This window comes from Lissotriton helveticus, chromosome 8 (genome assembly GCF_964261635.1).
Source record: "Lissotriton helveticus chromosome 8, aLisHel1.1, whole genome shotgun sequence".
NCBI classification, from domain to species: domain Eukaryota; kingdom Metazoa; phylum Chordata; class Amphibia; order Caudata; family Salamandridae; genus Lissotriton; species Lissotriton helveticus.
The window spans coordinates 250,954,363-250,980,811 of record NC_136069.1 but is presented as its reverse complement, the minus strand read 5'-3'; the positions used below and the strand labels follow the sequence as shown (position 1 = coordinate 250,980,811).

The following is a 26,449-nucleotide window of genomic DNA, read 5'->3' as shown; positions in this document are numbered from 1 at the left end:
TACTGTTCCACTCTTAAGGGGACAGCCTTCAACTTCATCTGACATACTGAACTCACTGACATCCTGAATCAGTCACGGTCACCACCCAAAAAGATAACATTCTACTATCATCTATCATCAATCAATCAATCAATCAGAGTACTTGTAAAGCACGCTACTTACCCGTGAGGGTCCCAAGGCGCTGAATGGAGAGGGATATGCTGCTACTGCTCGAAGAGCCAGGTCTTGAGGAGTCTTCTGAAGGCGAGTAGGTCTTGGGTCTGCCGTATGTGGGTAGGGAGGGTGTTCCAGGTCTTGGCGGCGAGGTAGGAGAAGGATCATAAAATATCTTCATGGACATGGGCCCACAGCCTTCCTTGATATCATCAACTCCTTCCAAGGAACCTTACCAGACAACCTCAAAATGGGGCAGATCCTCAATTGAATAAAAAGCCCACCATCTAATGCCCCATCACCCTCCTAACCACCCAACGATCATCAGAAAAAGCAACAGAAAAAGTGGTTTCCATTCAAGTTCAAGATCAAGTCAGCATCAGTAACCTCCTAAAGAATAACAATACAGCTTCAAATCATGCTGTAGTACAGAGACTGAACCTTTTCAGGCAATAAGTAAAACATCCTAATCACTGACAATAGTGAGCTCATCTCATGACCCTACTAGGCCCATGTCGCATCCTTCAATAGTGTAAACCACCATGCGCTCATCCACAGCCTGGAATTATGCATGAACATCTCTGACATGGTTCTGCAATGGTTCATCTCCTACTTTGCCAACTGTCACAGATTAGTCAGGCTAGGAGCATCAAAATTCTTGAAACTCCCAGTCTCCTGCAGAGAATACAGGGCTTAATCCGGCCCCTCATTTTCTTCCACCTCTGCATAGAGCTCTGAGGAATCCTACTAACTGACAGCAGCATCAAAATCAATCAGCATGATGATGTTACACAACTATAACTGAAAGTCTCCTCAGTTCACAACATCAAACATCTCAAATCCTTTCTTGGTCGAATCCAGAACTGGATTTCAAGCACCTACCCAAATCTTAGCTCATTCAAAATAGAACCTCTGCGGATCACCAAAAGCACCAAACAAAAACACAGCACCAAAAAACACAGATTCAAGCCTAGCAATTCAAAATTGACCTGAACAACTTCACCTACCAGCTAACAGCCAAAGCAAAATCATTTGAATTCCTAGCTAGGCACACACCTCTCTTTCCAGAACACATTGCCAAAAAAACAAGAAAGCATGGTACCAGTTCCACTCCAGAAGAAAGTTAAACTTTTACTACCTAAACCGACTGAAGAAAACGTCTTAGACCATTTTCAGCTGAACAGGTGCAATGCTGTGCTACTACTCTAGACCCAAGAATGGCATCTTACACTTTTTAGCAAGGCTCATCAAAGGTTTGAATACGTTCAAGCACATCACCCAAATATTAAAGGAAGTACATTGGCTTCTCTGGAAAGCCTGTATTATTATCAAGACCTGACATCTAACCAGGGCCACCAGAAACAGCAACCCTTCATACCAGTTGAGAGAATTACCAAGGCTGGCAGACAGTGCCACAGGAGGAGCTAGGATATCACACAAAGAGCCAGGACATCACATACAAAACAAGCATTTGCAATGCAATAGGTCTTGCATTTGCGAGAGTTTAAGCTATTTGCATTGTAAATGACAATACCTTTTCTTTATCTGGTTTGCTATTTAACACATAAATAAAAGGCTTTGTCATTTACAATGCCAATAGCTCAAAGTCTTGTAAATCTGAGACCGATTCAAAGAAGCGGCAGCCATTGTACTGGCTGCTCGGAAATGAAAGCACGCATGGCACCCTGAATGTTGCAGAAAAGCATGTCGTGCCTGCAGTAGGAGAAAGTCATTAAAGAAAATAGTGCTTACAGACTAAAAAAGACGCACTGTGTAACAACCGAAGTAAAAGGGCCAGTCCTCATGCAAATTACAAATGAAGACAAGGCGGTACAAAGGAGGGACTAACTAGCCTATTAAATAATCAGAAGCCAGCATTTACAAAGGACAATGACACAAGCCAATGACAAATATGGGCCGAGTGTAGGTGGGACCTCTATTCCATACTCCAATCCAGCATGCCGCAGAGCAGCGCAAGATCTGTCAAGGCTCGACCTGAAAAAGGGGACTTGGTTCCTTAGTTCACAAATAAACTGTGAAATGTTATGCAATAATAATTACAATGTTTAAAATGCTTAGCCTGCTTTTAGACAGCATGTGCAGACTGCGTTGGATGCATAGATCAAAACAGGAGCACTGATGCTGAACACCAATTTCTATGCATTATGTGAAACATTTTCCCTTCCCCGCAAACTTGCAAACAGAGGCTGTGGCTAAGCATGAGTACATTGTAAAGCAGATCGTTTTTCAATCGACAAGCATGAGCACATGAATGCAAACAAAACCCATTGCTCTGGTCGAAAACTGTTAAATATTACATGTTGTCAAGTGAAGTCAAATTAGTCTTTATTCGAATTCGAGTTCATGAAAGACATATATACATTTAAAACAATAATCCATACATTTAAAATCAATTTCATTATCCAGGAGTTACAGAGTTCAATATTCCCTTGAAACTTCCAATGCTGCCTAAGTACATAATTCCTATAAATAAATTATCATAAAATCCAGTTAAAACAATGGCGTCCATACAGCCACTTACAAAACCAGGTCCATTAAAACAGATGAGTATGTTCTCATCTCATAGTTCATCATGTAACCAAACCATGTGCTCGACGGAACCACATGCCATGTAGGAATTTTGAGATGGCGATTATACGAAATTCATTCTCATCAGATCTTAAAATCCTTAGTGCTTCTGTGCCAGACGTGATTCCCAACAATTGACATGTCGGCCTTAACCATTTGTACCTCAGGTTCTTGTATGTTGGGAAAATAAAAAGGACATGGCCTATAGATTCCACTTGTGCAGGACAAAAGGGGCAATCCTTACTTGTACCAGTACCCCATTTACTAGTAAACTACTTGATAGGAAGGGTACCTATCCTAAATTGGTGATACCATTTCCTATCACTTGGGGCTGTGATAAGATTCCAGTATTTTTCGTAGACGGGTACATGTTTGGTCTCTAAAAAGACCTTGGACAATGAATTACTCGTCAGGGATGAAAATCTTTTAATCATCACCATGTTCCAGTATAGCCCCTTCAGTTCTTTACGAGAAAATGGGGCACTAGCTGGATTGAGCCACAACTGGTTTAAACCCAGATCACTCAGGACTAGCCTAACCTGCTTCAACCACAATATCTTTCCCACACCATATGCATTCCTGACCTCCAGAAGGGCATGGGCATACTCTGAAAGTTCCTCTGTAACCCAGAGCCTCCTCCAGTATGCCACTGGTCTAAAACGGGCCACATCCTCCAAGAATTGGCTGCCCAGATCATAATAGAGCGGTAAGAGTGGAGTGGATTGAGGTAAACCCGTTATTGACCGCATAAATTTATTCTGTGAGGTCGAGAGAGCAGAGATGTTGCTAAAGCCCCATAATTCCGCTCCGTATAGGACAGATGCTGAGATTTTGGCATTGTATATTTTCAAAATAGGGGCTATAGGCTTTGGATAAGATTGTCTATGTTCTTTGAGCAGTGCCCCTGACATTTGGGCATGTCTAAGTAACAACATGTCCACGTGCGGAGTCCACTTTAGTTTGGAACTTAATGTAATACCCAGATATAGAAATACATTTGCCTGCTCAAGTGGAACGTTATTCATAATAGCCTTCCCATTTACTGATTTCTGGTTATGGAGAACCATAACCTTGGTCTTGGCTACATTAATTATAAGACCATAGTCCTTGCAGAATGTCTCGAACCTATTTATAGCCACCCGAAGGCCCATTTGGGTTTTTGACAACAGCAGGGTGTCGTCGGCAAACTTTAACAGGGGTATTTTTCTACTGTTTAAAGTTGGAGCATCGGTAGGATGTTTCTCAAAGTAGTTTATAATCCTGTTAATGTATAATGAAAATAAAGTTGGTGCCAATACGCACCCCTGCCTAACCCCTCTTTCTATATTAAATCTGTCTGTCACTTGGCCATACTGTCCCCAACGGACTTGGGCAACATTTCATTCGTGTAACTTAATCAAAAATGCCAACAAGTCCCTTGGCATCCCCTGATCGGCTAAGACTTCCCACAACCTAGCTCTTGGCACCAAGTCAATTGCCGTCTTGAGGTCTACGAATGCGGCATCAATTCTACCACCGTTAAGAAGGACTACATGCCAATAAATGAAAACAAAATCTAAAAACCTGGTCTATGGTACTCTGATGAGCACGGAACCCTACCTGTTAAGGGGATAAAATACTACATTTGTCAATCCAGACTTGTATGCGACTCAGGACCAGCCTGGCAATTACCTTCTGTAAATAATCAATCAGGCTCATGGGCCTGTAATTTTCCTGGGTCAGATCTATCCCCTTTTTTACAAATGGGTAAAATCTCTGCTCCTTTCCAGGAGTCTGGTATAGGGGCGCCCTTTGCTATTGCATTTGCCAGAATCTGTATATATTACATGTTGTCCTCGCTGGCGATTTAGCACCTCATCTTGCACAGGTGACCCTGCTCTTATTAATACACATATATCTTCTGCAGCCTATTTGAGTTTATTACCCCAATTGCTATAGCAACGATACGAAGATTGAGCTGCATAGTTTGGCACAGTATAATTTATGTATATTATCAAGGAAAAGGAAAATTCATTTTATTTTGTATTTTGATGGAAGTACCCAAAAACCCATTTTATTAAAGGTTAGGGAAGGGATCAAGCTACTTGGGAAAGTCAAAAACTTAGATAATGTGTAAAAAAACACAACAGTGTCTTGGCTTATTTTAGCTTTTCTTTTTATTCCACAGATCAGGTTTTTATTGCTGTATGGTGGTGAATCCTGAGCTCTGAAATGAGAGAAGGGGCAGAAGGAACATAATGGCATTATAAAACGTACTCAGGGTAATTAACCGAGTCGAATAGCACGAATATTAATTCCGAGTAGCATGCAATAAATTAGCGTAATCTCGGAGAGGTCCTGTAGTCAGGGCCGGCTTTAGTGCTGGTGGCGCCAGTGCGACAATGTTAGTTGGCACCCCCATTGACCACCTCCACCACAGACTCTCTCATTAGCACCCTTTAACAGTGACCAAGTCTCCATAACCACTCTCTCTTGAATTAGTTACATAGTGCCACTCATACCAGTAAAGGATGTCAGAGTACTTTGCATCATACACACTTTACACAGAGACAATCGAACATACGTGTGTAAATCAGCTTATATACACATTTTTACAGAGTTTTTTCAATTTAACCTGTGTTTACTTTTAAGGAGCCAGAGAGTTTCCAATAAAACGTACAGCTGTAGGTTGTTCCCTAACGTGCATGCTCAAAGCGCACTGAGATATGACTGTTCACGCGCACTGCATGCAGTGCTTGCTTCCAGTCCCCTGTGATGTGATGTGCCTGCTCCCGTGGGCTGTGCAGTCACACAGAGCCCAGCCTGTGCCGGCATCCCCTTTAAGAGGCCATCTACCAGCACGTTTGCTCCGGAGACTGGAACAGGCAGGAAGAGAAAGGGAGCCATTCAGGCTGATGGTTTTCCAGAGAATGTGAGCTGTGCAGCTACCAGGAAGTCATTGAAAGGCCCAGGGAGAGAGGGGGGGTGAACACAGCCCCTGCTGGCATCTGCAGAGGCCCCTGGCTTACATGGGGGCACATACTGCTGCACAGGCAGCATGCCAAAACAGGAGATGCTCTGTGCTTGGTCAGAAAACAAAAGCCACCAGTTTGTCTCACGCACGCGAACAGCGGCTTATTATACACAAACCTCACCCCAAAAGCTCAGTTTAAACTTTGAAAGAACGCTCCTTCGTTGTAAACTATGTCACAGAACTGTATTTTTCATATCCTGGTCTGTTGAAGATAATGCACATAGCTGATCAGAATCACCCATCGTGATCCTGCATCATCACTGAAAGAACTGTCCTCTGATGACGCACGAGTCCGACTCCAGTTGCACTAAACGGGACCAGAAAAGATTAACAGAAGAGAAAAAAAGCCATGCGAGTGTTCTGCAGAAACGCCGTCAGGAGCCGTACACGTGCAAATCGCCTGTCCGGGCACGTGCACATCTCCCGTTCCCTTACAAACAAAAACCGACAACAATAGAGCTTGCCAAGGCGAGCGGCGCATGCGCTGCATCGCTAGGCGAGACCTAAACAAAGGATTCTCAAAACAAAAAAAAAAGCAAGCCTTATATCTCCCAGAATTTAGAATCTATGTACAAATTCTTCTATTGTCTTGTCTGGTTTATGCTCGCTACCTTAACTGCAGTTTATGCTAACTACCAGTTCAGCCAGTCAGTACTGCATCTCTTTTCATGTACACTTTGGATGCTCATATACAATTCTCCATCTACACACCTAGGATTTGGCACAACAATCTCATGAACATCAGATCTGCTCCTATCCTCTTGATATACAGAAAGGAACAGAAGACACACTTCTTCAGAGATCTCGGCGCCTCTGCATGATAGGATCTAAATATCCCTGAATGTTATGCTGCACAGTAAACAATCATGGTTGTTGTCTCAAGGCCACGCCCTCCGTTTAGCATTCAATAGCTTTCTAGGAAAGCTTGCACTCTACGTATAGAACTACGAATATTGAGGTACTGGGTTTTAAGAACCGCCACAGAACCGGTAACCCAGCGGTGCCAGGGAATCAACACCCAGAGACCTCGGGTTCTTCCTGATCCAGACCTACAGAAACTTCAGAGTCTTCTAGGTGAAGTCAAAGATTAGTTTATTGGCTGCAACCAAGGTAACAGGTGTCCTAGAAGTACAATACGGGTATGTTCTCAGGAGACTGCACACTTTTGCAAAGTCAGGCTTCTCTTCTTATACGCAATTTTGGGCCTCGGGCAAAACATTCTTGGTTGTAAAGTAAATTGTTAACATGCTTTCAGTACAAAGAGAAAGCAGAGTCATGATGACATGTCCATATTTCACTTCGTGCTGCCTACAACAAATCATTTGGCAAGGCCCAACATTTCATCAGATAACACTGGACCCCTAATAAAAACGGGCACCTCCCCACCATAAAGTAAGTGAAGCAAAAGAGTGGAGATAGATGTGAGCGAGATATGGCAGGTGTGCGCGCGGAAATGGTTTAATGGTTGGTTGAGCCTAGATGCTATCTTGCTCGACCACTGGGAGGGAACTGACCTAACGAGTTCGGCCTGGGGCAATGGTTCCAACTTGTACTGAGGTCAGGGAAAAGTCGATTAAGGAGTACGTGTCCTTGTGGGATCAAATTCAACTGGATTAAGGCCTATGTAAAGGGCAACATATAAATGGGAGCCAAGGGTTCAGAAGGTAAATGACGATTTCGAGGTGAAATCGTCGCTCGAATATGCTGAAAATATATGCACATGATGTACTCGTCATTCTCGGTCTTTTGATACCAAATTCGTCATATTTCGACGAAGTTTTATTTCTCGAGTCCAGTATAATTATACGAATCCAGATTTTCAGAACCTCAATCCCTCCTTTTGCCCTTACATAGGCAATTAATCTATCCTCATGTTAGTCTGAGTCCAGATCGATATTCGTAAAGTCATTGAGATGTTGCTGTAACATCATTCTAGTACTTAGTTCATCTCTTGACACAGGCTTCCTTACACATGATGTAACACAGAGGCCACATATTGCAGGAGCACACTGTATGCATAGACAGAACAGGAAAAGAATGGCTAAGAGCATCCCAATGACCATCAGAATTTTCCATCCCCAGGCAAATATCAGTTCCCAGAACCATCCCATTAACGACCAATCTCCTTTATCCACATGAATGGATTCAGAAATCTTATGTAGTTTGGAGATGGCCCTGTACACGGTTGGAGCATTATCTGGGATGAAAATGCAACAACTAGACTGGATCAATTTGCATACTCCACCTCGGTCTGCAAGTATAACATCCAAAGCGACCCGGTTCTGAAGGGTCATAAGTCGATCCGACTGGAGCTCAGCAGTCAGGTTACTAAGGGCACCAGCAGTTTCAATCACGGTGGATTCAACTACCCTTGTTAATTGCCTTATGTTTCTACTGTTAGCCATGGATCCCCAGAACGGCAGAAAACCCTTTGCAAAGTCCCCAAATTCTTGACCTGCAGTGTCTTCTTTACTCAAAACACCTCTAACTACCCTTGTCCGGTGGTAATCCGCCGCTGCTGTGTAGGTGGGAGGCAACAGGAATGAAACAAAACATGAGCCCGAGAAGTCAGGGGGCAACCATGTATAGGCTCTATCATGGCAGATGAAATAAGTACCCTTAGCGGCTAAAAACGCAGGGGAAGTCTGGGATCCAAAAACATACGTTTCTGTACAGATACTCTTCCCTAGCTGAGCTCTGGGATTCTTGCCAATACCTTGCAGACACAGGTGACCTTGATGGGGTACGATCCAGATAGGGGACGATCTTTTGGCTTGCTGTTTCTCACTTAGAGTAGTGCCATATCCGGTCACGTTCCAACCTACATATGCAAGTATCTCATCATCCGGAGTATCTTCATAAGAAGTTACTTCCTTGATCATGTCAACTATACCTTTGACTAGGGCGCTAGTCTTGAGGTTGTCTTTTACAGAACGTAGGGATTGGATTTCTCGTGCATATATGAACATTGTCCTATATGCCCATACTGAACCATTGTGACTAAATGGCAGGACCAAATAGGGGATACCTTTATCCGTTGTGTGAGGCATGAGACCGCACACCCAACAGTTAGTTGTGTTCATTACAAGCTGGTGTTGGTGTAATAACTGAACGAAGGAGTTATTAATGAATTCTAACCTTCTATTGGATTCGTGGTCAGGTAGAGGGTGGAAAGAATGAGAGGAAACAGTAGGAGGAGGTATGGGTGATGCAGTAGGCGCAAATGTTACATGGAAAGAGAATAAAACATAACTTATCAAAAAGATCATTATGCTGGATAGCATAAAAATACACAATATTATAAAACTCTTCTTTGTCATCGTGTTACACAGTCTCTGCTTAAAGTTCATTTGTCTGGCAGGTCTCTCCACATCAGGAAACTCCGTCCTCTCTAAAGTGCTGCCCGCGGTGGGAGGTTGATTCTGCTAAAGGATGCTTCTGTCAGTCTAGGGCAACTCCCTTGGACTGACCAGAACTACCGACCTAACGTCGTCAGCTGCACCCAAAAGACTTTTAATCAACGGCGGCCCTAGCAGCGGAACCCGGATGGCGGTTCGAAAAACAAAAATAAGCAAGTTACCTAGATGGGAGATCTGCACTTTCAAAAATAGTACTTGGGGGGAAAAAGGATAATTTCAGTTGTCCATAGGTCTGGGTCTCAATTTATAAAAAGGAATCACTTTTATTAGTCTGTTTTTCTCGGTCGCAAATTATAGCGTCTTTTCCCTGGTACTGTCTGGTCCTGAAACATGAGTTCAGGTTCCAAAGAGTTCGATTGTTCCGATGGTGGCACAGTTTCTTGAAAAATGTTCTCGCTTTCACATTCAGGGTTAGTTTCTTTTACACGGTCATCGCTGACAGGTATGACACGTGGCACAGTTATAAGTTCTGAGTCAGTGGCACCTTTCTGGACCCACTGGTCATGTGGCGGAGGTGAAGGGATTCTCTTGCAATGGACCCCGTGGATCCAGTTGGCCTTCCCCTCCACTCGAACTGCTGACCTCGTGGAAAGAAGGACGAGGTGCGGCCCGGTCCACCTGGGCTGGTCGTTCTTTGTCCTTTGAAAGTTTCACACGAGTATCCAGGATCCAGGGACAATGGAGTGACCTGGAGTCTCAGAGACCGGAGGCAGAGTGTTGTGGACCTGTTGATGCAAAACGCGCAATTTAGCCGTCAATTCATACAAGTAATCAAGCAAAATAGGGTGTTGCAGCTCGCTGAACTTCGTGGGCCTAGGCACTCCCCATATGTTGGCTGGCCGGCCAAAGACAATTTCGTAAGGGCTGAGTTTTACTCGCGAATGCACAGTCATTCTGGTGGATAGGAGTGCTAAGGGTAGAGCGTCAGGCCATTTAAGACCTGTGCTCGCTTGGATCTTGGCCAATTTAAGTTTAAGCGTGCCATTGTAACATTCCACTAATCCAGCTGATTGGGGGTGATTTGCAGCGTGGAACTTCTGCCTAATGCCTAGCCCTTCACACACTCTTTTCATCACACGACCCACAAATTCACTTCCGTTGTCAGACCAGACCATTCTAGGCATTCCGAACCTTGGGAAGTACTCTTTCACAAGGGCTTTCGCTGTGGACAAGGCAGTATTGTCTTTTAGAGGATAGGCTTCTACCCATCTTGAGAAAGCACAAACAACAACGAGCACGTATTTTAAGTTGTTGCACCTCTCCATATGTATGAAATCTAGCTGCAAAACCTCGAACGGATACGTAGGAGGTGCAAAATGACCAGCTGGAGTTGGGGTTCCCCTACCAGGATTGTGCTTCAGACATACTATGCAATTCCTGACAACATTCTCTGCACACTTGGGAATCCCTGCATTCTTCCATACTGGGGCCAACAACTCGCAAATCCCTTTCACGCTGATATGAGCCATTCCATGAGCCATTGTAACCACTGCAAGCACATATGCATCGGGTAACAACCATCTCTGATGTTCTGTCAATTCAACCCAACAACCATTTGCATCCATTCTCCCTGTACTTTCTCTCCACGTGCTCAACTCTTTCTCTGTGGCCTCAGCTTGGATGGACTTCACACTCTCTATCGTGTCCTCACATATTCCAACCTCACCAGTCCATCTTTCAGGGCCTGCAACATACATTTGGCTCATCACATTCTTTGCCGTTTCTTTAGCGGTCTCATCAGCAAAGGCATTTCCACGACCAACATCATCAGTCACTTTCTTGTGAGCACTACATTTCACAATCACCATTTGCAGGGGCAAGGTCAGTGATTCAAGAAGCTCATTCACCAACTGACCATGCTGAATCTTAGCTCCATGCGAAGTCAGGAATCCACGTTCTCTCCACAATCGTCCAAAACTATGAGCCACTCCAAACGCATACTGACTATCAGTGTAGACAGTCACTCTCATTCCTTTAGACAATACACATGCTCTCGTCAGGGCGACTAATTCTGCGGCTTGAGCTGAACCATGTGGTATTCATGCAGTTTCAACGACTGTGTGCAAAGTTGTGACAGCATAGGCTGTAGTCACGTTACCATTTGGGAGCTTAAAGCATGAACCATCCACCCATAATGTACCATCACATTCAGCAAGAGGAGTGTCAAATAAATCCACTCTCCCTTTTGTCTCTTCCTCTGTTGTGAGGAAACAATCGTGCTGTTCTAAAGCATCTGATTCCTCTGCAATTGGTAACAACGTGGCTAGATTCAAGGTACTGCACCTTTTTATATGCACATGGCTCGCTAGCAGCGTCAATTCATAGCTGGACAGTCGAGCACTAGTTAAGTGCTGTGTCTTGGTCCTATTTAACAATGTGTCTACTGCATGCGGGACCATCATGATTAGTGTATTATTCATTACTAGACCTGCAGACTGTCGAATAGAAACAGCTGCTGCTGCTGTGGCCCTTAAACAACTTGGCAATGCTTGTGCTACCGGATCCAAAGTTGACGAAAAGTAGGCGCATGGCCGCTGTCTATCTCCGAATAACTGAGTCAGCACAGACAATGCACAGCCCTCTTTCTCGTGGACATACAATGTGAAAGGCTTACTGTAGTTGGGGGTACCTAACACAGGAGCCGAACATAATGCTGTGCGTAATTCGAGAAAACTTTTCTGACACTCTTCAGACCAAGGGATGGGATTGGGTGTATTTTTACACGTTAATGCCACCAAAGGTTTGGCCAATAACGAAAAATTTGGAATCCACTGTCTACAGTACGATGTAATGCCCAAGAAAGCACGCACTTCTCTCTGTGTTCTTGGCACATTCAATTTCGCTATTGCCTGAATTCTTTCTGGGGTCAGTTTCCTTCCCTCCTTCGATAAGAGGTGACCTAAGTAGGTCACTTCTTGTCGGCAATATTGAAGCTTGGAAAGTGACACCTTGTGATGCAGATCACACAGATGACGCAATAATGTCAACGTGGCCTTTTTACAATTTTTCTCAGTGTCTGCAGCAATGAGCAGATCATCCACATATTGTACAAGAGTAGCACCTTTTGGTAAAACAATCGTGTCAAGCTGTGCTTTCAAAGCTTGACTGTATATTGAGGGGCTTTCACAGTAGCCTTGAGGAGCGCGTTTAAAGCGGAAGCTTCGACCTCCTAAACTGAAGGAAAAAATGTCCCTGCTCTCCTCAGCAATTGGGATGCTGTAGAAAGCATTCTTTAGGTCAATCACTGAAAACCATGAAGCAGAAGCTGGAATCATAGTCAATAATGTGGTAATGTCGGGGACAACTGGGAATTGTGGCACAACTATCTTATTTACTTCTCGAAGATCAATCACGAATCTATACACAGGTGGCTGAGAAGGGTCAGTTCGTTTTAAAACAGGCAGAACAGGACTATTGCAAACATTGCCTCGTGTTTCTTCAATCACATCCTTTTCAATTAATTCGTAAACAATCGCTAGCAAAGCTTTTTCACCCTCATTAGATATTCTGTATTGGGGAATTCGTGGCATTTTGACATTCGACTTCAATGTTACAACATATGGTGGAATTTCTAAAAGATCTACATCATTAGGACCAGTAGTCCAAAGAATATCCGGGAGAAATGACAATTCTGCTGGAAGTGCATCTCTCGACAAATACATGGGAGAAACCACTTTCTTACCTAAAGTAAGTTGCACTCCTGAAGTAGAACAGTACAAAGTCGCATACAATCTTTTTAGCAAATCCAATCCTAGCAAATTTTCACCACAACCTGTCGTCAGAATAAGGGGTGCTTCGAATTCACAAGGACCAACAGAAAGAGATAAAGGGTCAGAAATCGGATTTCTAACTGGGGCGCCAGAAAAACCTACAGAAACGTTCATTTCGCCAGACAAAGGTGCGCCAGGGAGTTTGGAGTGCATAATAGAACTCTTTGTAGCACCAGTATCCAACAGAAAAGGTTCTGACACACCTGATGTAATCACCTCAACGTAAGGTCCACTCTGATCTACTGGAACTGAAACAACTCCCTCTCTTTGTCTATGGCTGTCCTAGCAATCATTATTCTCCCACTGCTCATTTTCTGTGTAATAATCATCAACATAGTATTGAGCCGTCCTGTCAGATACGTTATTTTGCTGGTCAAACCTGTTCATAGAGTTTTGTGGTGGAAGGGGACGTGTGTCCTGTGGGGCGTTTCCACGCCCTCTACCTCTAGGTGCTTGCTGACTGCCACGACCTCTTACACCAGAAACTCCATTTGCACGTTGTGATAGGACAGGACAATTATACTTGTAATGACCCTCTTGTTTGCAATATAAACACTGGTTGGGGCCTACAAATACACGGGGTTGAGTATACTCGAATCTTTGTGAGTTTCTCTGATACTGTTGAGGCTGCTGAAAAGTATTTTGGTAGTGATTTTGACCATTATTATTTTGATTACCACCACCACGTGGCGGATAGGCTTGCTGTAGCAAAACCTTCGTTTTTAGTTCTCTAGTTTTCTTTTCTACTTTATCTTTCTCATCTTTGTCTCTATTCTCGTAATATTGCGCAGTGGCCAATATCTGGGCTGAAGACGAGACTGCCCAAGAACTTTCTGAATCTTTTAATTTTTTACACAATTCTGGAAGCAGATTGTGCACGAATTTATCGACAAACAATCTCTGACCACCTTCTGTGGTCATATCTTGACCGCTGTGGTCAATGAATGTTTCTTCAAATCTGGTGAAGAAATCTGAAACAGTTTCTTCTTTCTTTTGCTTGCATGCAGACAACTTATCCCAATTTACGCGTATTGCAGGCATTATCGTTTTCATGTAATCTACTATTTTACCAGGGAGTTCTGCTATCAAAGGCACAGGCTTGGCACCACCAACTTGTCGGGCATCTGCAGCAGTAATATTAACCCATGTGTCACCTAATTCCTGGTCATGATCTATATGACGAATTTTACCCCATAAAGGCTGTGGAACAACATTCCCAAATAACATATCGATATCGGCTAGATTCATTATACATGACCCAGCAGTTTGTGACAATTCTTTATAGTATCCTGCAGGATTTTTACGCGGATCTGGTAATGTTTGTTTGAGTGCTAAAACTTCAGCTCGCTTCCATGGGACATGTACCCATACACGCTGAAAGTGTGGCAGAATAGGTGGGACAGCAGTCGTGTCACCCTCTCTCCATTGTGGGGGAACTTCTCTCATAGGGTATTGTCGCGCCTTTTTCCTACTGGATGTATTAGATTCAGATGGTGACCCAGAACTGCTTCCCTTACTTCGATATGATAACAACATTTCAACTGCTTTTTCCACATCTGGACCTACAATCATACCCTCTCCAAACTTAAACCGTACACGACACATCTCTTGTGGGATGCATTCCTGATCATTGTCTTCTAAATCCTCGTCAAGAAAAACACACATCTGTTCGAAAACATATCTCTGTGTCGCTGCTTCCCATTGATGGAAGACTTCCATGACAGACTGTACATCATATTTTGCAGTGTCAATGACCCATTTCCGAGCTAAACTATTCAGTGAATCTCTCTCTTGATAATCAGGCAGTTGACTTCGCAACTGTCTTCTTCCTATGTTAGGGGTCGTAGCAGGCGACCCGAAAAGAGGTAAAAGAAGATTAGTAACAGTGCTGGCCATTTTCTGCCGAATGGAAGGTGAAACTGAAGGACAAACAGATGGAAAAACGGGGTGAGATAAGGCGGGGGTAGAGATAGCAGAAGAGGTATCAGGGGAAATAGAGGGGGCACTAGGCAAAATCGTAGAGAACACAGGTGAAACAGAAGTGGTCGGTGGGCCTGGAGGAGGCTGCACCGGAGAAGTAGGAGCCAGCTGAAGAACAGCTGGTGGGTGCTGTGGAGGAGCAGGAGGCGTAGTTTGCGCAACTAAAGGTTGCGGGGGTGCTGTGGCATTCTGCGCATAGGGGGGTGGTGAATTTAGCAAATGTGACATTAATGGGTCTTTTTCACGCTCTTTTGCTGCCTCTTGCTGAAGAGACGGCAAAACTGGATAACACTTATCTATTGCCATTTTACGTTGCCTGTGCAACTGCTCATTCATCTGCTCTTCCTCATTATCTTTAAACTGCACAGCAGCTTGCATTACTGAAAGTCCCCCTTCTCTCTTATTTTTCTTAGCTAATTTAATTTCTTTTTGTTTGGCTTCTTTACGCCATAAGCGGAAAGAGTCAAACATCGCCGGCCGGGCTTTCTTTTTGAAGAGTTTACTTCAAGGTTGTCTAAGATTTCAGAATCAAAGCTACCATATTGGGGCCATTTTAGAACACCATCTTTCCTGGTGTATTTAATCCATACTTTGTTGTAGGTGATGGGGCCTACCCCATGTTTTACATACAGTTCGTAAGTCGGAGTTTCAACTGGAGGAACCGGACATGAGTCCTCCAGTCGGGAGTCCCTATTATTACCACCAAGACAAAACAAATTCCCAAGTCTAAGACTAGGCATCTTCGCTCTCTAGTCTAGTTCCAAACTTCAAAGGATTATCGATTACGATATTTCTCGTGAATACACGAGTCCTTCGGTTATGGTGCTTGCAAGTACCAATACAAAACTTTGTATCCAAAGATACCCAAAAGTAAGTCCAATTAAGGACTGGGAGACGCTCCACTTATACTTAACTGAAATATCGATGACGTCACCAGAAGACTCGTCTCAGTGTTTCGCTCTACCAAAAACTTCAAGGGTCCAAATCAGGGCAATAGCCAGGGCAGCTGTCCTTGTAGCCGTCGGGAAGCGGGGAACCTCGCAGCAAAAACCTTCGGACCACGTCGACATGCAGGGGTCGATGAGGTGGTTGGCCGTCCTCCGGAATTTCCACACGAAGCTCCTCACGATCTTCTGGCTGACTGGTACCACTGGAATCGCCCCAAACGTTGGGCGCCAACTGAGGTACTGGGTTTTTAAGAACCGGCACAGAACCGGTAACCCAGCGGTGCCAGGGAATCAACACCCAGAGACCTCGGGTTCTTCCTGATCTAGACCTACAGAAACTTCAGAGTCTTCTAGGTGAAGTCAAAGATTAGTTTATTGGCTGCAACCAAGGAAACAGGTGTCCTAGAAGTACAATACGGGTATGTTCTCAGGAGACTGCACACTTTTGCAAAGTCAGGCTTCTCTTCTTATACACAATTTTGGGCCTCGGGCAAAACATTCTTGGTTGTAAAGTAAATTGTTAACATGCTTTCAGTACAAAGAGAAAGCAGAGTCATGATGACATGTCCATATTTCACTTCGTGCTGCCTACAACAAATCATTTGGCAAGGCCCAACATTTCATCAGATAACACTGGACCCCTAATAAAAACGGGCACCTCCCCACCATAAAGTAAGTGAAGCAAAAGAGTGGAGATAGATGTGAGCGAGATATGGCAGGTGTGCGCGCGGAAATGGTTTTATGGTTGGTTGAGCCTAGATGCTATCTTGCTCGACCACTGGGAGGGAACTGACCTAACGAGTTCGGCCTGGGGCAATGGTTCCAACTTGTACTGAGGTCAGGGAAAAGTCGATTAAGGAGTACGTGTCCTTGTGGGATCAAATTCAACTGGATTAAGGCCTATGTAAAGGGCAACATATAAATGGGAGCCAAGGGTTCAGAAGGTAAATGACGATTTCGAGGTGAAATCGTCGCTCGAATATGCTGAAAATATATGCACATGATGTACTCGTCATTCTCGGTCTTTTGATACCAAATTCGTCATATTTCGACGAAGTTTTATTTCTCGAGTCCAGTATAATTATACGAATCCAGATTTTCAGAACCTCAATATATATACAGTCATACTTTGAAAGGTATGGCGAAAAGTCTTTGGCTATTGGTTAACTGAAGAGCATGCTATATGCATTTTCAAGGCTACAGGTAGGCCATCACTAAGGCACAAAATGACTATTTGCAGTCATCCATCAATAAAGCTGAAAATCCATCCAAAGAAGTCATCCAAGTATTCAGGTACCACCATCTCGGTCTATCTGATAACCGAATGTCATATTTCAGTGACAAAAACGTTTTGCACCAAGCTAATCTCTATTAGTCTGCGTCCCCTCTTCAGGAATCTAAGTCACCAATGACTGCCTATTCCATAAAAAATATGTTCACTTGAGTATATAACAATCATGATTTAATCTCTTGCCTGTCTTTTTGTGGTCCTTGCAAAGCTAGTACTGTTAAACTCTGCCAATCATTCATAACACTGATTAGAACAAGATTGCCATGGCACCCTTTATGTCTTGGGCAGTGTCTCAAAAACTAAAAAACGCCACAGCAACACAGCTATTACGGTGTAATGCCAACACAGAAATCCTGATTGATGATAGGCTGATCTCTGGATTCCCATCAGTTGCAAATATTTTTGAAACTGTGATCGCCGTCCAGTTCCTTGCTGAAGAAAAAAAACACTTTCTCTGTGACTTCTAGTCTTGTTTCATGTCAAGCAGACGGGCTTTGCCCGTCCGCGTCTGGACCGCACCCAGCGCCAGGAACCCTGGCCCCCGCCGCTCCCAGAGCACTCGACTGAGATACAACTCCGCCGCCCTCAACGCACTCAACACGGGACGAACACCCGCCTGCTACTGAGCCACCCCGAAGCGAACCCACGGACCCTTCACCTGCCAAGCCTGCAAATACACCTGCCTCCGATCCTGCAGACCACCCACCGGACCCCCCAACGACAACAACCACCTCAAGTGCATCCTCCTCAACACACGCTCCGTCCACAAGCACGCCGTCGAACTGTGGGACCTCCTCGATAGAACAGTACCGGACATCGCCTTCCTCACGGAAACCTGGATGAACGCCTCCTCGGCCCCCGACATCGCCATAGCCATCCCGGACGGCTACAAAATCACCCGGAAGGACCGCGCCAACCAACCAGGAGGAGGAATCGCCATCGTCCACAGAAACACCATAAACATCACGTCCACCACCGAAGACACACTCCCCGCTGCCGAACACCTACACTGCCAGATTCACACTGACCCCAAGACCACCCTTAGAGGAACGCTCATCTACAGACCTCCGGGCCCACGCACACAATTCAGCGAAACAATCGCCGACTTCATCAGCCCGCACGCCCTAGCCTCACCAGAATACATCCTCCTCGGGGACCTGAACTTCCACCTGGAAAAAAACAGCAACAACAACACCACCACCCTACTCGCCAACCTCGCCAACCTCGGTCTCAAGCAACTGGTGAACACACCCACCCACTTCGTTGGCCACACGCTCGACCTCATCTTCTCTGCCAGCAACCACGTCTCCTTCAGCCACTCCTCCAAACTACACTGGACCGACCACAGATGTATCCATTTCACCTTCAAAAAGACCTCATCCCACCACCGCATGCAACAGATCCCCCGCAGATGCTGGAGCAAAATCACCACAGACCAGCTCCTCTCATCGCTGAGCCAGACCCCGCCAGCCCACACCGCTGACACCAATGACGCAGTCCACACCCTCGCACAGTGGATCACCAACAGTGCTGGCAACCTGGCACCACTATAGAACCCCCTGGCAATGTACAGCAACAGGAAAACCTCATGGTTCACAGACGCCCTCAAAGAGTCAAAGAAATCCTGTCGAACCCTCGAAAAAACCTGGCGCCACGAACGAACTACAGGAAATATGACAGCCCTCAAGATCGCCACCCGCAAACACCACCAGCTGATCCGCACCACCAAAAGGACATGATTCAAAGAGTGACTTGACAACAACACCCACAACAGCAAGGAACTCTTCAACATCGTCAAAGAGCTCTCCAACCCCAGTGCCAGCAACAATGACCTCACACCGTCACAAGTACTCTGCAACTCCCTCGCCACGTTCTTCCACTGTAAGATCGCAGATATACATGACAGCTTCGGACCCCAGACTCCGCCTCCAGTCACCGAACCAACAACCCCCACCACCACCCTCAGCGCCTGGACCCCATCAGCACTGAAGACACCACCAACGTCATGAACTCCATCCACTTCGGCTCCCCCTCGGACCCATGCCCCCATCATATCTTCAACAAAGCTGACTCCATCATCGCACCACATCTCCGGAACATCATTAACAACTCCTTCACGTCAGCCAACTTCCCGGAGAACTGGAAGCACGCAGAAATCAACGCACTACTGAAGAAACCCACAGCAAACCCCAAAGACCTCAAGAACTTCCGCCCCATCTCTCTTCTTCCCTTCCCGGCCAAAGTCATCGAGAAGACCATCAACAAACAGATGACTGCTTTCCTCGAGGCAAACAACTCGCTCGACCCTTCCCAGTCCGGGTTTCGAGCCAACCACAGCACCGAGACTGCCCTCATCGCAGCCACAGACGACATCAAGACCCTGATGGACAACGGAGAAACGACCGCCCTCATCCTCCTGGACCTCTCCGCAGCCTTCGACACCATATGCCACCGCACCCTAATAACCCGCCTCTACCACACGGGGATCCAAGGAAAAGCCCTGGATTGGATCACCTAATTCCTCTCGGCAAGAACCAAGAGAGTCCGCCTCCCTCCCAACTGCTCAGAAGCCACCAAGATCATCTGCGGCGTACCCCAAGGCTCCTCGCTCAGCCCGACCCTCTTCAATATCTACATGAGCCCCCTCGCCGCCATCGCACGCAAACATAACATCAACATCATCTCCTACGCCGACGACACCCAGCTGATACTCTCACTCACCAAAGACCCAGCCACCGCCAAGACCAACCTACAGGAAGGAATGAAAGATGTCGCAGACTGGATGAAGCTCAGCCGCCTGAAGCTAAACTCAGACAAGACGGAGGTCCTCATACTCGGACAAGCCCCATCCGCCTGGGACGACTCCTGGTGGCCCTCAGCTCTGTGCTCCGTGCCGACTCCCTCGGACCACGCACGCAACCTGGGATTCATCCTGAACTCCTCCCTCACGATGACCAGGCAGGTCAACGCCGTCTCATCATCATGTTTCAACACCCTGCGCATGCTCCGAAAGATCTTCTGGAGGATCCGCACCGAAACCAGAAAGACGGTCACCCAAGCCTTCGTAACCAGCCGACTGGACTACGGAAACGCCCTATCCACCGGAACCACATCCAAACTTCAGAAACGACTACAATGCATACAGAATGCCTCCGCGAAACTCATCCTCGACATCCCGCGCCACAGCCACATATCCGCCCACCTGAGAAACCTGCACTGGCTCCCCGTCAACAAGAGGATCACATTCAGGCACATCACCCACGCACATAAAACGTTCCACGACACGGGCGCCGAATACCTCAACAACCGCCTCTCGTTCTACACTCCAGCCCGCCAGCTCTGCCCCGCCAACCTCGCCCTCGCCACCGTCCCACGGATTCGCAGAACCACAGCTGGAGGAAGATCGTTCTCCTACCTGGCAGCCAAAACATGGAACTCCCTCCCCGCACACCTACGAATGACCCAGGACCATCTCACCTTCAGGAAATACCTCAAGACCTGGCTTTTCGAGCCGTAGCAGCACCCCCCCCCCTCCAGCGCCTTGAGACCCTAACGGGTGAGTAGCGCGCTCTATAAATGTTCTGATTGATTGATTGATTGATTGACCAAGACCACCCTAACTAATATCAACAGTGACCAGTGACAAAACTCTGTCTAGATCTTCACTAACAGATCGGCGCACTTAGACACAGTGACCCCTGTTTCCGTGAAATCCCAAACAATAGAGGCGATAGCTAAGCATTCATTTAGATAATTTGTAGTAAATTGCACAGAACAGATGAAAATAGGTTACTTTTACTCATACAAACTCACTGTGGCCTTCTAGATGGACCTGCAAGGTTACCACGATCCCTGGTTTTTCAACAAGGTGAATATCATGATGAATTGCAATTTAGGTTAACACTTGTAAGCTGATAACCAAATTAAGATATTGAAGGATCTGGATAATCGCTACATTCACAGAGGGTGCCTCTCACATGTACATTAGTGGGTGAGCCCAAATTGTCTCTGCATCAGTACAGTAAATACAGAAACCATGCGCAGACTGTGCAGCCATTTAGGATTAAATGCTTGATTTGTTGCTACTCCTGTTCCCACAAGTAAAGTCGAAAACTTGGAATGCATCTTGAACTCTAAGTTACCCAACATTATGGAAGCAAACAATGTACCCAAGAACAGCTTTACAGCCGTTGATGCATTCGGGAAATACTCCATCTCCTATAGACATCATTAAATTAACCTTGCACTTGGAATGATCCTATTTGTAACGCCTGTCAAAACAGAGTTTAAATAGGGGGCTTCTGTCAAAATCATTGTGCAAGTTCCAAGGATGCACTCAGCACACCTCGACTTCGGTAGAAGAAAGAAAAATCACATCTTGCCTGCACAGATGTATGTCCACTTATTCACAGTCAAAGAGAAAGTCAACCTGAAACTCTCCTGAATTGTCCACAACGCGCTGCACCTTGAATTATGGAATTACAACTAACAGAGAATGGTGAAAACCATTACCGGAAACCCTCCGCAATTAAAAGACTTCATGAAGGAACGTTCATGTAAATCATCACGTTTTATTAGCACTGAGATCAGGTATTTATTTTGTTGTAATTATGTTAGGTCTACAGTTGAGGGGAGTAGTACTATTAATGTACATTATAGGATGATGCGTAGGGTTAAAATAAACAAAGGGTTATTGATACTGCTCATATTATAGTGTGGTCAAGGCTTAGTGTAAGGATTTAAAGTTCATGTGTGGTAAGGGTTTGAATCTGGATAGGTTTTCAGTGAGAGTGATTAAATATATTGTTGTTATAGAAGAATCTTTTTTTACCCACCTTGGACCCTGTGCTCCCTGCTCCTCCACCCCAAAACTCATCACAGACTTTTTTTGTCCCATTGTTTAGTACTTTCTGTCTTAATCCGTTTTATTTTAGGCCTAGCACAGTAGTGCGACCCACTGGTAACCACAAAACTGCTTTTATTTGTATAGGATTTTAAACCTGGACAGTTTGTTCTTCCAATTTCGCTTTCTAATATGATAATTGTGTTAATGCTGGAATTTTATAGCAATGGTTTTAAGTAACTGCGCTACTTTAATAAACTGAAACTGAAACTAGAAGACTCAGTTGTAGATAGTCCACCGTATGGGTAAAGTAGTTTTAATTAAAACATCTGTTTGGAGTCTAATTGTGACGATTCTCAGAAAGTTGCCTTCTGAGTAACGGTCTCCTCTGGAATGACAAGGATCTCTTGCACAATGCTTCTTCGTCGGAAGACACACTGCCGAAAATGCCACCTGCCACATGTTTTTATCTCCTCGCTTAACTTTCCACTCGGAGTGCTTTGACCCTACTGTCTCCTGTGCTATCTCTACATAAAGACACTACATGAACTAAATAGTAAATCCAGAAGTAAGGATGAAAACACACACACACACACACACACTGCATTTTTATGCGTACACGAACAGCATACAACACTCGTGTACATATCACCGATGGGGTGGAGAAAAGCAAGGCACAGTACATGAATCATAATATAATAGCTTCAGTTGGTATTCAACAGTGCCTTCACTGGTCTGCACTCTGCCATTCCCAATCTGTAACTCAGTAAACCACTTCATTCCAAAAAAATAACTATTCAGTACATTGTTTCTGCTATAAACGGTCTTGTAAAATGTAAGAAGGATGCTTTCTCTTCTAAAGCATTATTTTCAACATTATGGCAACAAAACGTAGGTATTTTTTTTTCAACAAACGGATTTGAAATGAGCATGCGGACTTCCTGACACTTTAATACGATCCTGGATAGCACGCTTACTGTGCGTGTTCTATTTCACGGAGGAAAGCCATAGATACCCATTTCAAATAAGCAAAATGCAAGGATTACGTATTTTGATAAAAATATAAACTATATAAAGAGGAAGTCGGCAAAGAAAATAAATACTAAATAAAAAACAATGTAAATCATGACAGAAAACAAATATTTGTTTTTTTCTGGGAAGTCTGTCCAGCCTCCTAAGAGGTACAAAAAACATTTCATACAAACATTTAACCCCCAATCATATAAAAGCCGAAGTCAGGTTATTGTTTTGAATGGTTAGAAAACACACAATGGAGAGAAAAAACACGAAGTACTGTGAAGTAAGTCATCATAACGACTTGATAATTGTAAATGGCTGCATACACAAGTTACTATATTTTTCTTTGTTATGGTGAGGAATGTTGCTAGTGAGCTGAGGCGGGGTGAGGGGGCTTAGATGAAGTACCAGTAAAGGATACGAGTAGGAACTGGCTCTGCGCTGTGCGTGCATGGTGCTTTGCGGACGGGGAACCTGGCCGCGCGGTGCCCGGCATTCACTCCCCGGCAACGGCGCAAGTAGGACATGAAGGGTGAACCCTAAACACTTAGCTCAAGGACTGTCGCTGCACAGCGTCTCCATGCCCTCCCCCGGAATCGGCTGCGGCTCCGGTGTCTCTTTACGCTAAGTGGAGGCAGGGCTGTTCACCCCTGTTTTTTCGTACCGCGCAACCAGATTCCTTCCGCCATCTTGACAACTAGAGACGCCGCTATCCTAGCAACGGTAACCCCTGGCAACAGTAGCAGTGAAGACAGAGAGGCGGGACAACTTCTGACAGCCAATAGCTGAAGGACAATGTACTGCCTACACAGTGGACCGCACGGCTCTTATTACGCTGGCGCAGGACACGTCAAAGCGTGTCACTGTAAAATTAGTCGGGCAAAACGTCATTTAATGTTGTGCCGTTCTAAGGCGGTGGAATGGTTGCTCTCGTAAAAGAGTAAAGAAGAACTCGTAATTAGGAGTGATCTAAACTCTGAGGCTTTTATGACTAGGCTCTAACACGCAAGCACACTCACTGTTATAAAGTTTGATTAGCAGTGGCGGCTGGTGACATTTAAAAGTGGTACGGCGTAAATGTTTAGGATAAGTCCCCTGTGGCGTGCCAGTGTAGCAAATGCGCCAGGTTGTCAGAAGGGGGAGATGCCCCCACCGCCGGGAATGATTTTTAGGGCTCGGCCAACGTCACGCCTGCGTCAGCAGGGGGGCGGAGCTCCGAGCTCCTATTGTTAAGGGGTTTCTGAATCGTGCAGGAAAAATTCCTTAGTGAGCGAGATTTTTCAGTACTTTTAGTTGCAATCTGAATGGTAATTGGTCCTCGCTGTGCTGTGTTGATAGTAGTCGTAACGCAATAGGCCATATATTTTACTCGTGTGCCACTTCCTGCATATCGTGTGCGGTTACGCGCAGGGCCCACGGAAGAGGTGTGGCGCCGCGGCCAGGGCGACTGACGCTGGAATCTGGGGACCACGGTTCGATCCCCGGCTCCGGCGGCAGGTCAGCCCAGCACCATGTGACTCTGGGCAATAGCTCGCTTAATCTTCCCGACGGCCCCCCAGCGCCTAGAGACCCTTACGGGTGATTGTGCGCTTTACAAATGTGGACTTTTACTTTAGGGCCGTCCATAAATTTTAATTAGGAGCTGTCAGGGAGCCGCTGTAATGGAATCCAGATGCTCTGGGCGCGTTCACCATTCTGCAGTGCGTTTTGAGGGCGCGCGTTCGTGTGCATCGTTTCATGTGTAAGTGTATACGGTATGGGCTACGGTATGGCAGAACACAATTTGATTCGTTATCAATTTTCACCTTTTGCAAATAAATGAAGGGTCTAGTGTTTTGACAGCTCGTATAGAAGTAACCGTGTTTATGTATACATTTCTGGCAGAAGGCTAAAACGTGCAAACTGTCAGTCCTCTCTGGAAGCTGTTACAAAATATGATTTTACAAAGAGGCAAATCATCATCCGGCCATATCAGCAGTTGTGCATAACATTTTTTACAAAATGCAGCAGGAAAGCCACTCGTTCAGTACGGGGGAGAGATTAAATAAATGTTACTTGACTTTTCATCTACAGTGGCAGTTCCTTTACACGATAGCAAATTACAACTTGTGAGTAGGCAGCGGGAGTGAAGAAACAGTAAGTGGAGCTTGTGCAGTGGTAGTGTTGCTTAGCTATGATTGTGCAGCAGGTGCAGTGGCACCAGTGTGTGGCGTAGTTACCATTCGTGAAGCAGGTGAGGTGTTATCAGTGTTACTTAGCTATGATTGCGCAGCAGGTGTAGTACCACCAGTGTGGCGTAGCTACCATTGTGCAGTAGGTGCAGTGGCACCAGTGTGGCATAGCACCATAGGTGGAGCAGTTGCAGTGGTAGTGTTGCTTAGCTATTATTGTGCAGCAGGTGCAGTGGCACCAGTGTGTGGTAGATGGCGTTGTGTAGCAGGTGTAGTGTTATCAGTGTTACTTAGCTATGATTGTGCAGCAGGTGCACCAGTGTGGCGTAGCTATCATTGGTGCAGCATGTGCAGTGGTACCGGTGAGTGGTAGCTACCATTGGTGGAGCAGGTGCAGTGGTAGTGTTGCTTAGCTATGATTGTGCAGCAGGTGCAGTGGCACCAGTGTGTTGCGTAGTTACCATTCGTGGAGCAGGTGAGGTGTTATCAGTGTTACTTAGCTATGAATGCGCAGCAGGTGCAGTGGCACCAGTGTGGCGTAGCTATCATTGGTGCAGCATGTGCAGTGGTACCGGTGAGTGGTAGCTACCATTGGTGGAGCTGGTGCAGTGGTAGTGTTGCTTAGCTATGATTGTGCAGCAGGTGCAGTGGCACCAGTGCGGCGTAGCTATCATTGGTGCAGCATGTGCAGTGGTACCGGTGAGTGGTAGCTACCATTGGTGGAGCTGGTGCAGTGGTAGTGTTGCTTAGCTATGATTGTGCAGCAGGTGCAGTGGCACCAGTATGTGGCGTAGTTACCATTCGTGGAGCAGGTGAGGTGTTATCAGTGTTACTTAGCTATGATTGCGCAGCAGGTGTAGTACCACCAGTGTGGCGTAGCTACCATTGTGCAGTAGGTGCAGTGGCACCAGTGTGGCATAGCACCATAGGTGGAGCAGTTGCAGTGGTAGTGTTGTTTAGCTATTATTGTGCAGCAGGTGCAGTGGCACCAGTGTGTGGTAGATGGCGTTGTGTAGCAGGTGTAGTGTTATCAGTGTTACTTAGCTATGATTGTGCAGCAGGTGCAGTGGCACCAGTGTGGCGTAGCTATCATTGGTGCAGCATGTGCAGTTGTACCGGTGAGTGGTAGCTACCATTGGTGGAGCAGGTGCAGTGGTAGTGTTGCTTAGCTATGATTGTGCAGCAGGTGCAGTGGCACCAGTGTGTGGCGTAGTTACCATTCCTGGAGCAGGTGAGGTGTTATCAGTGTTACTTAG

General features: G+C 45.6%; 1 protein-coding gene and 1 long non-coding RNA gene across 3 annotated transcripts in view; one reads left to right on the top strand and one right to left on the bottom strand.

Annotated features, from left to right (window-relative positions):
• Nucleotides 1-24,319, bottom strand: part of CEP126 (centrosomal protein 126) — a 430,075-nt gene extending 405,756 nt beyond the window's left edge. The window contains exon 1 of one of the 2 annotated variants that reach the window (XM_078656998.1): nucleotides 23,444-24,319. In XM_078656998.1, the coding sequence (XP_078513124.1) occupies nucleotides 23,444-23,475 (32 nt within the window). In that variant the 5' untranslated portion in view covers nucleotides 23,476-24,319. The remainder of the gene's footprint in view (nucleotides 1-23,443) is intronic. The other variant, XM_078656997.1, reaches the window with a different exon arrangement.
• The window catches only part of LOC144772573 (uncharacterized), a 152,283-nt gene that overhangs the window by 122,011 nt on the left and 3,823 nt on the right, over nucleotides 1-26,449 (top strand). The window lies entirely within an intron of this gene.